Consider the following 13,613-nt stretch of genomic DNA (forward strand, 5'->3'; position numbering starts at 1 on the left):
GGTTTTAAAGGATATCCCCCTTATCCTTAAGGGGGAAATCTGAGGGGGGCGATGACCTATCCCTTTGTTTAAGAAACAGTTAGACAGGTACTTGGATAGGACAGGTTTGGAGGGATATGGGCCAAGCGCAGGCAGGTGGGACTAGTGTAGATGGGGCCAAGGTGGGACTAGTGTAGATGGGACATGTTGGTCAGTTGGGGTGAAGGGCCTGTTTCCACACTGTATCACTCACTCTATGACTCTGAGGGTTTGCATTAGAAGAGACTGGAAAGACTGAGCAAAGGACTAGCTCTCTGAAGTGGCTCCGCAGTTGGACCGTTGACCCGTGAGGAAATTGTGGCCAAGCCAGGCTTGTATCTGCAAACTCGTCAATTTAATGTAACAGCAAAAGCAGGAGGTGGTGGCAGCAAGCCGACCATCCCTGGAACACATTCCTCAATCTCTCATCTAGTCATTGACTGTTCAACTCAGATCCAGATCCAGCTGGAACCAGCCTCTGGACCTGGCAATCGGTCATCGTCCAGTGGACAGTGGGACAAAATGCCCTCTGCTGTGCATTCACCTCCCACTGGACATTCCTTTCCACCACTGTGGTCTGGGGCTAAGGTCAGGGTTCGGGTCACCGATGTACAGGTCAGAGTTCGCTGCTTCACATCCAAACTGAAAGACTCCAAAACCCAGGTCAAAGGTGAGGGGCGATGACCCGTCAACGAATGTCCGGAGTGGCGGTGAGGGTCAAGGGTCAGATTGTTTCAGAATGAGGTCTCGTTCATCCTGACCCGGGATGGAGCGGGTAACTCGGTGGATGGGCCGAGTGGACTCTCGGCCGGCTGAGGTTCGTGTGTTGGGTTGGCAGATGTGCCGGCTGTGGTGGGAGCGGCAGCTCCAATCACCGCACCCTCCGACGAGCCGCATTCACTCGGGGCTCTGCCCGTTGTCGAGTTCCTTCGGTCCGGCTCGTAGCCCACCCAGCGCGGGTCCAGCGCCCCAAACTCGGTGGTCCTGGCTAGTTCCTGGCACCGCTCCACAAAGCTGCCCCTCTGCCCCAACCTGCCTTCCATCTCGGCTGCTCCCAGACCTTCTCCCTGGTGCGGAGATCGGTGGAGCCTTCCCTCAGCGGCAGCTGCCAGTCCCGGCCCGATCCAGGAGCTGACATCGCCTCTCCCCAGCGATGTTTGACCGGTGACAGACGACTGCAGACTGGTCAAGCTGGGCGATGCGTCCCGCTGTCTGGCCAACATGGGACTGTCCATCCGACGTCCCCCTGCTCCGCTCCGTAGCACCTTCTCCTTGAACCCGTCGCTCACGAGAAACTGGCTGTATCAAAAACAAACGGAAAGAATTTCAACGAGAGACGGGTGCGATCCTTGATATTTGCTCGCAAAGTCACGGGCGGCACGGTGGCGCAGCGGTAGAGTTGCTGGTTTACAGCGCCGGAGACCCGGGTTCCACCCGGGTTGTCCATCCCGACTACTGGTGCTGTCTATACGGAGTTTGCACGTTCTCCCCGTGACCTGCGTGCGGTTTTTTTCCTGTTGCGGGTTTGTAGGGTAATTGGCTTCGGTAAAATTGTGCAAAATGTTCCTAGTGTGTGTGTGCGTGTGCGTGTGCATGTGTGTGCCCGTGTGTGTGTGTGCATGTATGTGCATGCGTGTGTGTGCGTGTGTGTGTGTGCGTGTGTGTGTGCGCGTGTGTGCGTGCGTGTGTGTGTGTGTGTGTGCGTGTGTGTGTGCATGTGTGTGTGCGTGTGTGTGCGTGCGTGTGTGTGCGTGCGTGTGTGTGCGTGCGTGTGTGTGCGTGTGTGTGTGTGCGTGTGCGCGTGCATGTGTTAGTGCTGCTGCTAGTGCGCGGGGTGACAGCTGGTCAGCACAGTTAATTGACTTGGGATAGATACACATTGACCCTGGTGTGTAGGGATCGCAGGTCGGCACGGACTCTGTGTATCGTGAAACAAAGGTGTAACTGCAGAGCTGCCCTGTGGACATTGGCGGAGTTACCTGGAGGCGGTCAGGTGCAGTGTGGAGGCTTGGGTCAATGAGGAGGCCGGGCTCATGTCCGGAGTGCGGGTCAGCGTCAGGTCACATTGCTCCAGTTGTTGTAGCAGTTCCTGTTCCGTGGGGCCGCCCAGCTCTGTCACGGCACAGAGTTCCAACGTTAATACGCGGTCCACGCGCAAACACGGGGTCCCCACGCACAAACACGGGGTCCCCACGCACAAACACGCGGTCCCCACGCACAACACACGCACAAACACGGGGTCCCCACGCACAAACACGCGGTCCCCACGCACAAACACGTGGTCCCCACGCACAAACACAGGGTCCCCACGCACAAACACGCGGTCCCCACGCAAACACAGGGTCCCCACGCACAAACACACGGTCCCCACGCACAAACACACGGTCCCCACGCACAAACACAGGGTCCCCACGCACAAACACACGGTCCCCACGCACAAACACAGGGTCCCCACGCACAAACACGCGGTCCCCACGCACAAACACAGGGTCCCCACGCACAAACACTCGCGATGGCGCAGGAAGGAACTGCAGATGCTGCTTTACACTGAGGATAGACACAAAGTGCTGGAGTAACAATGCATCTCTGGAGAGAAGGAATAGGTGACGTTTCTGGTCCAGACTGAGAGTCAGGGGAGAGGGAGACACAGAGATAAGGACGGGGAAGGTGTGAAAATGTGACATCAAAGTGGATGTGGCTCAAGGAATGTGTAGAGTAGATCATTGTTAGCCATGAGAGGGGCTCAGTCAGAGTGGTCAATGAGGGCTCAGTCAGAGTGGTCAATGAGGGCTCAGTCAGAGTGGTGGTCAATGAGGGGTCAGTCAGAGTGGTCAATGAGGGCTCAGTCAGAGTGGTCGGAGACCTCGGACGGGGAGAGATGGAGGGAGGGGGAAGTTGGTCCAATTTGCACTGGGCCCCATATCTTGGAGTGAAGGGTCTAGTTTGTCGTTCTTTACACCAGACTGCTCAGTCCACCATTCACCACCCCCACCCCCCTGTCTTACCTCCTGTTGCTGCCCTGCTGGTGGCCTCCATCGCTGTGGTCAAGTCCCACATCTGAATGCTGCCGTTGGAGTGACCGGTGAAGAGGAAACGTCTGGCCCGAGAGCTGATGCGGCTTGACCCCTCACACTCATGGACAGTGAATGCCGTGATGGACACGCCGTCGACGGAGCGGATCTCACAGATCCTGGGGGCACATGATAGCAGCAGAATTAGGCCATTCGGCCCATCTAGCCTACTCCACCATTCAATCATGGCTGATCTATCTCTCCCTCCTAACCCCATTCTCCTGCCTTCTCCCCATAACCCCTGACACCCGCACTAATCAAGAATCTATCTATCTCTGCCTTCAAAATATCCACTGACTTGTGGCCTCCACAGCCGTCTGTGGCAAAGAATTCCACAGATTCACCACCCTCTGACTAAAGAAATTCCTCCTCATCTCCTTCCTAAAGGAATGTCCTTTAATTCTGCTGCTGTGACCTCTAGTCCTAGACTCTCCCATTAGTGGAAACATCCTCTCCACATCCACTCTATCCAGGCCTTTCACTATTCGGTAAGTTTCAATGAGGCCCCCCCCTCATCCTTCTAAGTAATAAGACCAGAATTTGACCATATCAATGGATATTTTTAAGGTGGAGATAGATAGATTCTTGATTATATCAATAGCACGGGTTATTGATAGGGGACGATCAGCCATGAATGGCAGCGCTGGCTCGAAGGGCCGAATGGCCTCCTCCTGCACCTATTTTCTATGTTTCTATGTTAGTACGGGCTATGGGGAGAAGGCAGGAGAATGGGGTTGAGAGGGAAAGATAAATCAGCCATGATTGAATGGCAGAGTAGACCTGATGGGTCGAATGGCCTAATTCTGCTCCTATCCCATGAAGGTGGACTCCCCTCCAGTCCTGACCTCTTGACCAGCTCCACATTCAACCTCTCCATCAGAGGTCACGATGGACTCACTGACCTCCCACACCAATCACCGCTGCTCCCGGTTGAACTTCACCAGACCCCTGCAGCCTCTAGATGTGTGGGACACACAAGGCAACATTCCCATCTGGGGGGGGGTTTGGGGATTTACCTCCTGCCCGTGGAGGACAAGCGCACAAACAGCTGACTGGTGTCAGGGACGACCTTCTGAACGAACACCTGCTCCTCGTCCCGATCTCCGAATGGCCCTGGACAAGGAGAGACAAGAGTAGAAGGGAGATACAAAATGCTGGAGTAACTCAGCAGGACAGGCAGCATCAACATCTCTGGAGAGAAGGAGTGGGTGACGTTTCAGGTCGAGACCCTTCTACAGACGGATGTCAGAGGAGTGGACGGTACAGAGATAGAATGTAGTTGGAGACACTAATGCCTCTGTCCCACTTAGGAAACCTGAACGGAAACCTCTGGAGACTTTGAGCCCCACCCAAGGTTTCCGTGCGGTTCCCGGAGGTTTTTGTCAGTCTCCCTACCTGCTTCCACTACCTGCAACCACCTGCAACCTCCGGGAACCACCTGGAACCTCTGGGAACCACCTGCAACCTCCGGCAACCACCTGCAACCTCCGGCAACCACCTGCAACCTCCGGCAACCACCTGCAACCTCCGGGAACCACCTGCAACCTCCGGGAACCGCACGGAAACCTTGGGTGGGGCGCAAAGTCTCCAGAGGTTTCTGTCCAGGTTTCCCAAGTGGGACGGGGGCTTTAAGACTAGTGGGAGAACTGGGAAAGGGGAGGTGGGAGGGGATGGAGACAGGAGTATAGATCAAGTCCCAACAAGGCATTCGACAAGATTCCACATGGTAGGCTGCTCTGGAAGGTTAGATCCCATGGGATCCAAGGAGAGATAGCTGAATGGATAGGAAATTGGCTCCATGGATGGAGGAAGGTTGCTTCTCGGACTGGAGGCCTGTGACTAGTGGTGTACCTCAGGGCTTGTTCCTGTTTGTCATCTACATCAATGATTTGGATGGCAAGGATAGCAAGTTTGCAGATAACACTAAAGTGGGTCGTTTTGGATCTTGATCGATTGGCCAGGTGGTAGAGGAATAGTTGATGGAATTCAATGCACAGAAATGTCAGGTGTTGCATTTTGGAAAGTCTAACGGGGGGAAACATAGAAAATAGGTGCAGGAGTAGAGGCCATTCGGCCCTTCGAGCCAGTACTGCCATTCAATATGATCATGGCTGATCATCCATAATCAGTACCCAATTCCTGTTTTCTCCCCATAATTTCGTTAGCCCTAAGAGCTATATCTTTTTAAAATCTTTTTATTAGTTATTTTCCAAAAATACAATGATATTGATACATAGGGAACAGGGTTACATTAATAACATGTAGAACCTAAATATGAGTCCAGTATTAAAATACACATTGAATATAGACCTCCCGGTCTCTATGTAAATATAATTAAATGTTTAAAAGAACAAAAGATAAAAAGCGAAAAAGAGAACTAACTCTCTCTTGAAAACATCCAGTGAATTGGCCTCCACTGCTATCTATTGATGGGCCGAATGGCCTAATTCTGCTGCGGGAACTCACCGATGTCCAGTCCCGCCGGGCAGCCACTATGCCCGTCCAGGTCCTCCAGGGAGAGTATTTTGAAGGACGCGAGCGGCGTTGATCCCGGTTGCGTAGAGATCATTCCCCGGAACCTGGTCACGGTCCACGTCCTCACATGGTTGTTGTCGCCACAGACTGAGCGGACGGCACAATAACAGCAAGTCAAGTCAAGTTTATTTGTCACATACACATACGAGATGTGCAGTGGAATTAAAAGTTGCAATGCTCGCGAATTGTGCAAAAAAAAAACAAACAGAATGGGACAGAATCACATATTTGAGGGAAGAAAGTTAAAAAAACAGCAATTCATTAAAAAAAACAGTAGGATGGTACATTAAAGTTGGTCCCTGGTGAGGTAGGAGTTTACAGTCCGAATGGCCTCCGGGAAGAAACTCCTTCTCATCCTCTCCGTTTTCACAGCATGGCAACGGAGGCGTTTGCCTGACCGTACGTTGCAGCTGGTGAAACACTGGCAACACCAGTTGCCTCAACAATACACGGGCGTCACGGTGGCAGAGAGCTGCCGAAACAGGCCCTTCGGCCCATCGAGTCCGCGCCGACCAGCGATCCCCGTACACATGCACTATCCTACACACACACACACACACACACACACCAAGGACAATTTATAATTTACACCAAAGCCAATTAAATTACAAACTGTACGTCTTTGGAGTGTGGGAGGACCTGGGAGATCCCGGAGAAAACACATGGGTCACGGGGAGAACGTGCAAACTCCGTACAGACAGCACCCGTGGTCAGGATCGAACCTGGGTCTCTGGCGCTGTGAGGCAGCAGCTCTACCCACTGCACCACCTGAAAAAAGGTGCCTATCCTCTCTAGATGGGACACTCCTCTTATCCCAGGCATCAGAGGGATGGCTGGGATAAGAGGAAGCCATCTCATCCTCCTGACTGTGGTCCATATCCCTCCAAACCCGTCCTATCCATGTACCTGTCTAAATGCATCTTAAACATTCCCATAGTCCCAGCCTCAACCACCTCCTCCGGCAGCTCGTTCCGTACACCCACCACCCCTTGTGTGGAAAAGCTGCCCCTCAGATTCCTATCTTTCACCTCCTCCTCACCTTAAACCCATGACCTCTGGTCCTCGATCAAAGAGGGTCTATCTATCCGGGGGGAGATGATTGCGTACCTGAGATGAGGTTACGTTCTGACAGCCTGATCTTTGTGATGGGGCTGCGGTGGACACTGAACGTCTGGAATAGCTGCGGCCCTGACCCCACCGTCTCAGGGTGCTGAACTATCACACGCACCGTTCCACTGCTGGTCCCATACGCAATCTCTATCCAGTTCCCACTGTCACCTGTCAGACAGAGAGAGAGGGGGGGAAGGAAAATAGAGAGGAGGAGAGAAAGGGAGAGGGGGAGAGGGGGAGGAGAAGAGAGAGGGAGGGGAGAATGAGAGGGGGAGAAAGAGAGGGAGGGAGAGGGAGAGAGAAAGGGAGAGGAGGGAGAGAAAGGGAGAGAAATGGGAGAGAAAGGGAGAGGGAGAGAGAGAATGAGAGAGGGAGAGAAAGAGAGGGGGAGAGAGAAAGAGAGGGGAGAGAGAGAAAGAGAGGGGGAGAGAGAGAAAGAGGGGGGAGAGAGAAAGAGAGGGGGGAGAGAAAGAGAGGGGGAGAGAAAGAGGGGAGAGAGAAAAGGAGGGAGAGGAGAGAGGGAGAGAGAGAGAGGAGAGGAGAGAAAGAGAGAGGGGGAGAGAGGGAGAGAGAGGAGAGAAGTGGAGAGAGAGAGAGAGGGGGGAGAGAAGAGGAGAGGGAAGAGAGAGAGGGGGAGAGAAATGGAGGAGAGGGGGGGAGAGAAAGGGAGAGGGGGAGAGAAAGAAAGAGGGGGGGGAGAAATGGAGAGGGGGGGAGAGAAGGAGAGGGGGGGAGAGAAAGAGAGGGGGGAGAGAAAGAGAGGGGGAGAGAAAGAGAGGGGGAGAGAAAGAGAGGGGGGGAGAGGGAGAGGGGGGGAGAGAAAGGGAGAGGGAGAGAGAAAGGGAGAGGGAGGGAGAAAGAGAGGGAGAGAGAAAGAGCGAGGGGGAGAGAGGGAGGTTGGGGGGGGGGGAGGAGAGGGGGAGAGGGAGAGACCACATGTAGTGTCGGAGTTAAACAGACAATTTCCAGTAAAATGACAAAATTGAGTCACCGGCTAAATTGGCAGCGCTGGATCCCAAACCCTTCGAGACGAGGCCCGTTCATTCCCTCCATTGATGCTGCCAGATCCACAACTCGTACGGAACTCTTCATGCAAGCTGAAGGTCAGTGATTTATTGATCGTCAGGGTCCAACATGCGGGATCATTGATCCATCGACCAATCAGACTTACTGCAACGCCACAGAGTCACTTTTCAATTTGACAGGCAGGACGGCACGGGGTCTCAGCGACAGCGATAGATAGATTGTTGATCAGTGCGGGTGTCAGGGGTTATGGGGAGAAGGCAGGAGAATGGGGTTAGGAGGGAGAGATAGATCAGCCATGATTGAATGGTGGAGTAGACTTGATGGGCCGAATGGTCCAATTCTTATGAAGAAAGACTGGATAGACTTGGTTTATACTCTCTAGAATTTAGAAGATTGAGAGGGGATCTTATAGAAACTTACAAAATTCTTAAGGGGTTGGACAGGCTAGATGCAGGAAGATTGTTCCCGATGTTAGGGAAGTCCAGGACAAGGGGTCACAGCTTAAGGATAAAGGGGAAATCCTTTAAAACCGAGATGAGGAGAACTTTTTTCACGCAGAGAGTGGTGAATCTCTGGAACTCTCTGCCACAGAGGGTAGTTGAGGCCACAGTTCATTGGCTATATTTAAGAGGGAGTTAGATGTGGCCCTTGTGGCTAAGGGGATCAGGGGGTATGGAGAGAAGGCAGGTACGGGATACTGAGTTGGATGATCAGCCATGATCATATTGAATGGCGGTGCAGGCTCGATGGGCCGAATGGCCTCTACTCCTGCACCTAATTTCTATGTTTCTATGTTAAACATTCTAAACATTCTTACACTGACAATGACAATTAAAATTGAATCTGAATCTGAATTCTACTCCCACTCCTTGTGACCTTAGTTGCTGCCTCACAGCGCCAGAGACCCGGGTTCGATCCCGACTACGGGTGCTGTCTATACGGAGTTTGCACGTTCTCCCCCTGACCTGCGTGGGTTTTCTCCAGGGTCACTGGTTTCCTCCCAAAGACGTGCAGGTTTGTAGGTGAATTGGCTTGGTATAACTATAAATTGTCCCTAGTGTGTGTAGGATAGTGTTAGTGTGCGGGGATCGCTGGTCGGCACGGACTCGGTGGGTCGAAGGGCCTGTTTCCGCGCTGTATCTCTAAACTAAACTAAAGGATTTGAGTAAACTACTCACGGGATTTCTGACATTAAAGCCCCTGATGGAAGGAACTGCAGATGCTGATTTAACCGGAAGATAGATACAAAGTGCTGGAGTACCGGGTCCGCACCGACCAGCGATCCCCGCACACTAACACTATCCTACACACACTAGGGGACAATTTACATTTACACCACGCCAATTAACCTACAAACCCTGTCCAGGACAAGGGGTCACAGCTTAAGGATAAGGGGGAAATCCTTTAAAACCGAGATGAGAAGAACTTTTTTCACACAGAGAGTGGTGAATCTCTGGAATTCTCTGCCGCAGAGGGTAGTTGAGGCCACAGTTCATTGGCTATATTTAAGAGGGAGTTAGATGTGGCCCTTGTGGCTAAGGGGATCAGGGGGTATGGAGAGAAGGCAGGTACGGGATACTGAGTTGGATGATCAGCCATGATCATATTGAATGGCGAATGGTGCAGGCTCGAAGGGCCGAATGGCCTCTACTCCTGCACCTAATTTCTATGTTTCTATGTTTCTAAACCTGTACGTCTTTGGAGTGTCGGAGGAAACCGAAGATCTTGGAGAAAACCCACGCAGGTCACGGGGAGAACGTGCAAACTCCGTACAGACAGCACCCGTAGTTGGGATCGAACCCGCTGTGAGGCAGCAACTCTACCCGCAGCGCCACCGTGCCGCCCGTTAAATTGGAAGGTTGATTAGCCGTAAGCAACGATACACACTGGGACTTACTGGTCTTTGGGGTGAGGTAGACACTAAGGGCAGTGACAGCATCTTCAGATGGATCGCAGTAAAGTTCTGTCACCAGTAGATCATTGTCCTTAATCCTCAGCGGGAACTTCTGCACATCTGTAAAACAAACAACAATCTATCGTAAGGATCACACCTTTAACCTATGTTTCCTGTTTTTTTCCCCCTTTCGCTTTCCAGTTTTGTTCCCCACTTCCCCAATTACAATTAGTCTGAAGAAGGGTCCCGACCCACAAACTATCTCCCGTTCTCCACAGATGCTGCTGCACCCGCTGAGTTACTCCAGCACTCTGTGAAACGTCACCTATCCATGTTCTCCACAGATGCTGCCTGACCCACTGAGTTACTCCAGCACACCGTGAAACGTCACCTGTCCATGTTCTCCACAGATGCTGCCTGACCCACTGAGTTACTCCAGCACACTGTGAAACGTCACCTATCCATGTTCTCCACAGATGCTGCCTGACCCGCTGAGTTACTCCAGCACTCTGTGAAACGTCACCTATCCATGTTCTCCACAGATGCTGCCTGACCCGCTGAGTTACTCCAGCACTCTGTGAAACGTCACCTATCCATGTTCTCCACAGATGCTGCCTGACCCACTGAGTTATGGTGCAGCAGCATCTATGGAGCTAAGGAAATAGGCAACGTTTCGGGCCGAAACCCTTCTGGAAATAGGCAACGTTTCGGGTCGAAACCCGGAAGGGTTTCGGCCCGAAACGTTGCCTATTTCCTTAGCTCCATAGATGCTGCTGCACCCGCTGAGTTACTCCAGCACTCTGTGAAACGTCACCTATCCATGTTCTCCACAGATGCTGCCTGACCCGCTGAGTTACTCCAGCACTCTGTGTCTATCTTTGGTATAAACCAGCACCTGCAGTTCTTTCTTATTACAGTTCAGTTGAGTTTATTGTCACGTGTACCGAGGTACAGTGAAAAGCTTCTGTTGCGTGCTAACCAGTCAGCGGAAAGACAATACATGATTACAATCGAGCCGTCCACAGTGTACAGATACATGATAAAGGGAATAACGTTTAGTGCAAGGTAAAGTCCGATCAAGGATAGTCCGAGGGTCACCAATGAGGTAGATAGTAGTTCAGCACTGCTCTCTAGTTGTGGTAGGATGGTTCAGTTGCCTGATAACAGCCGGGAAGAAACTGTCCCTGAATCTGGAGGTGTGTGCGTTTGTTTTCACACTTCTGTACCTCTTGCCCGATGGGAGAGGGGAGAAGAGGGAGTGGCCGGGGGGTGAGACTGGTCCTTGATGATGCTGCTGGCCTTGCCGAGGCAGCGTGAGGTGTAGATGGAGTCAATGGAAGGGAGACACAAAATGCTGGAGTAACTCAGCGGGACAGGCAGCATCTCTGGAGAGAAGGAATGGGTGACGTTTCGGGTCGAGACCCTTCTTCAGACTGATGTCGGGGGAGTGGGCTGGTGAGAGATAGAATGTAGTCGGAGGCATAGAAACATAGACAATAGGTGCAGGAGTAGAGGCCATTCGGCCCTTTGAGCCTGCACCGCCATTCAATATGATCATGGCTGATCATCCAACTCAGTATCTCGTACCTGCCTTCTCTCCATACCCTCTGATCCCCTTAGCCACAAGGGCCACATCTAACTCCCTCTTAAATATAGCCAATGAACTGGCCTCAACTACCCTCTGTGGCAGAGTGTTCCAGAGATTCACCACTCTCTGTGTGAAAAAAGTTCTTCTCATCTCGGTTTTAAAGGATTTCCCCCTTATCCTTAAGCTGTGACCCCTTGTCCTGGACTTCCCCAACATCGGGAACAATCTTCCTGCATCTAGCCTGTCCAACCCCTTAAGAATTTTGTAAGTTTCTATAAGATCCCCTCTCAATCTTCTAAATTCTAGAGAGTATAAACCAAGTGAGACTAGTGGGAGAAATGGGAAGGGGGAGGGGATGGAGAGAGAGGGAGAGACTATGTGAAGTCAGCAAAGTTAAGGTTCATCTGCCAGGGTGCAAACTATCCAAACAAAATATGAGGTGCTGTTCTTGTGGAAGGGAGGTTGGTTTGTGTAGATGGTCTGGGCTGTGTCGGTCTTGGATTGAGCTGTTCCCAAACCGTTCTGTGATGCATCCGGGTAAAATATATACGGATGGTGCTCAGTAACGTGGAACGGCCCAGGAGGTCACTCACCGATGTAGTAGATCGATCCATTGTTGCAGCCCAGGATCAGGAGAGAACCTGCTGTGTCATAACTATTTATAGGGACCACATCCTGGATCTGTCAAAGGAGAGGAACATGGTCAGAAGAAGGTCCATCTGTCTCCTCAGATCCTGGTGAACTTCTACCGCTGCACCATCGAGAGCATCCTTACCAACTGCATCACAGTATGGTATGGCAACTGCTCTGTCTCCGACCGGAAGGCATTGGAGAGGGTGGTGAAAATTGCCCAACGCATCACCGGTTCCTCGCTCCCCTCCATTGAGTCTGTCCAAAGCAAGCGTTGTCTGCGGAGGGCGCTCAGCATCGCCAAGGACTGCTCTCACCCCAACCATGGACTGTTTACCCTCCTACCATCCGGGAGGCGCTACAGGTCTCTCCGTTGCCGAACCAGCAGGTCGAGGAACAGCTTCTTCCCGGTGGCTGTCACTCTACTCAACAACGTACCTCGGTGACTGCCAATCACCACCCCCCCCCCCCGGACATTTATTATTATTTATTCAAATCATTTGCTATGTCGCTCTTCCAGGGAGATGCTAAATGCATTTCGTTGTCTCTGTACTGTACACTGACAATGACAATTAAAATTGAATCTGAATCTGAATCTGAATCAGAAACACGGCTGGGGGGTGGTGGGGGCAGGGTGGGTACATGGAGGTTGGGGGGGGGGGGGGGGGGGGTGGGGCAGTAGAAACACACACACAACAAAGGGCAAGGGTGGGGAGGGAGAGGGAATCTGAGAATGGATACACACCGACTGGCTACGTTCAAAAGTGATAGGAGCAGAATTAGGCCATTCGGCCCATCAAGTCTACTCTGGCGACCTTGTTATTTTTTAGGGTTTGAAGATCAATTACCTGCCCATAGGTAGACAAAAATGCTGGGTGCAGCAGCATCTATGGAGTGAAGGAAATAGGCAACGTTTCGTCCCGAAACCCTTCGGGTTTCGACCCGAAACATTGCCTATTTCCTTTGGGTTTCGTCCCGAAACGTTGCCTATTTCCTTTGGGTTTCGACCCGAAACGTTGCCTATTTCCTTTGGGTTTCGACCCGAAACGTTGCCTATTTCCTTTGGGTTTCGTCCCGAAATGTTGCCTATTTCCTTTGTGTTTCGTCCCGAAACGTTGCCTATTTCCTTCGTGTTTCGACCCGAAACGTTGCCTATTTCCTTTGGGTTTCGACCCGAAACGTTGCCTATTTCCTTTGTGTTTCGTCCCGAAATGTTGCCTATTTCCTTCGTGTTTCGACCCGAAACGTTGCCTATTTCCTTTGGGTTTCGACCCGAAACGTTGCCTATTTCCTTTGGGTTTCGGCCCGAAACGTTGCCTATTTCCTTTGGGTTTCGGCCCGAAACGTTGCCTATTTCCTTTGGGTTTCGTCCCGAAACGTTGCCTATTTCCTTCGCTCTATAGACGCTCCCTCACCCGCTGAGTTTCTCCAGCATTTTTGTGTACCTTCGATTTTCCAGCATCTGCAGTTCCTTCTTAAATACATTACCTGCCAATGCTTGGTGACTGCATTCCACACTCCAACTCTGCCGGTGTGACTGGTTGCGATGAGTTGATTCCCCACAAAGAACAAGTCCTCCAGTGGTGGTCCCAGAGTGAAGGTTCCTGCAGAGAGTACATACAGAGCAAGGTGCAGGACTTTACAAACCCATCTCTTGACCCAACCCCTCGTTCTCACCCAACAAACAGCTACCAACGGCCAGTTACTTTTTAGCACAATGTTCTTTATCTCTCTACATCAT

General features: G+C 51.9%; 1 protein-coding gene across 1 annotated transcript in view; it reads right to left on the minus strand.

The window, feature by feature from the left end:
- Positions 1 to 709: 709 nt before the first annotated feature.
- Positions 710 to 13,613, minus strand: part of shkbp1 (SH3KBP1 binding protein 1) — a 20,860-nt gene continuing 7,956 nt past the window's right edge. Inside the window, exons 10-19 of the mRNA XM_055663561.1 lie at positions 13,520 to 13,544; positions 13,361 to 13,476; positions 11,836 to 11,923; positions 9,658 to 9,774; positions 6,732 to 6,902; positions 5,556 to 5,711; positions 4,106 to 4,202; positions 3,024 to 3,208; positions 1,998 to 2,130; positions 710 to 1,317 (exon numbers count right to left, since the gene is read on the minus strand). Coding sequence (XP_055519536.1) covers positions 753 to 1,317; positions 1,998 to 2,130; positions 3,024 to 3,208; positions 4,106 to 4,202; positions 5,556 to 5,711; positions 6,732 to 6,902; positions 9,658 to 9,774; positions 11,836 to 11,923; positions 13,361 to 13,476; positions 13,520 to 13,544 — 1,653 coding nt within the window. The 3' untranslated portion in view covers positions 710 to 752. The remainder of the gene's footprint in view (positions 1,318 to 1,997; positions 2,131 to 3,023; positions 3,209 to 4,105; positions 4,203 to 5,555; positions 5,712 to 6,731; positions 6,903 to 9,657; positions 9,775 to 11,835; positions 11,924 to 13,360; positions 13,477 to 13,519; positions 13,545 to 13,613) is intronic.

Source organism: Leucoraja erinacea, chromosome 38 (assembly GCF_028641065.1).
Source record: "Leucoraja erinacea ecotype New England chromosome 38, Leri_hhj_1, whole genome shotgun sequence".
NCBI lineage: Eukaryota > Metazoa > Chordata > Chondrichthyes > Rajiformes > Rajidae > Leucoraja > Leucoraja erinaceus.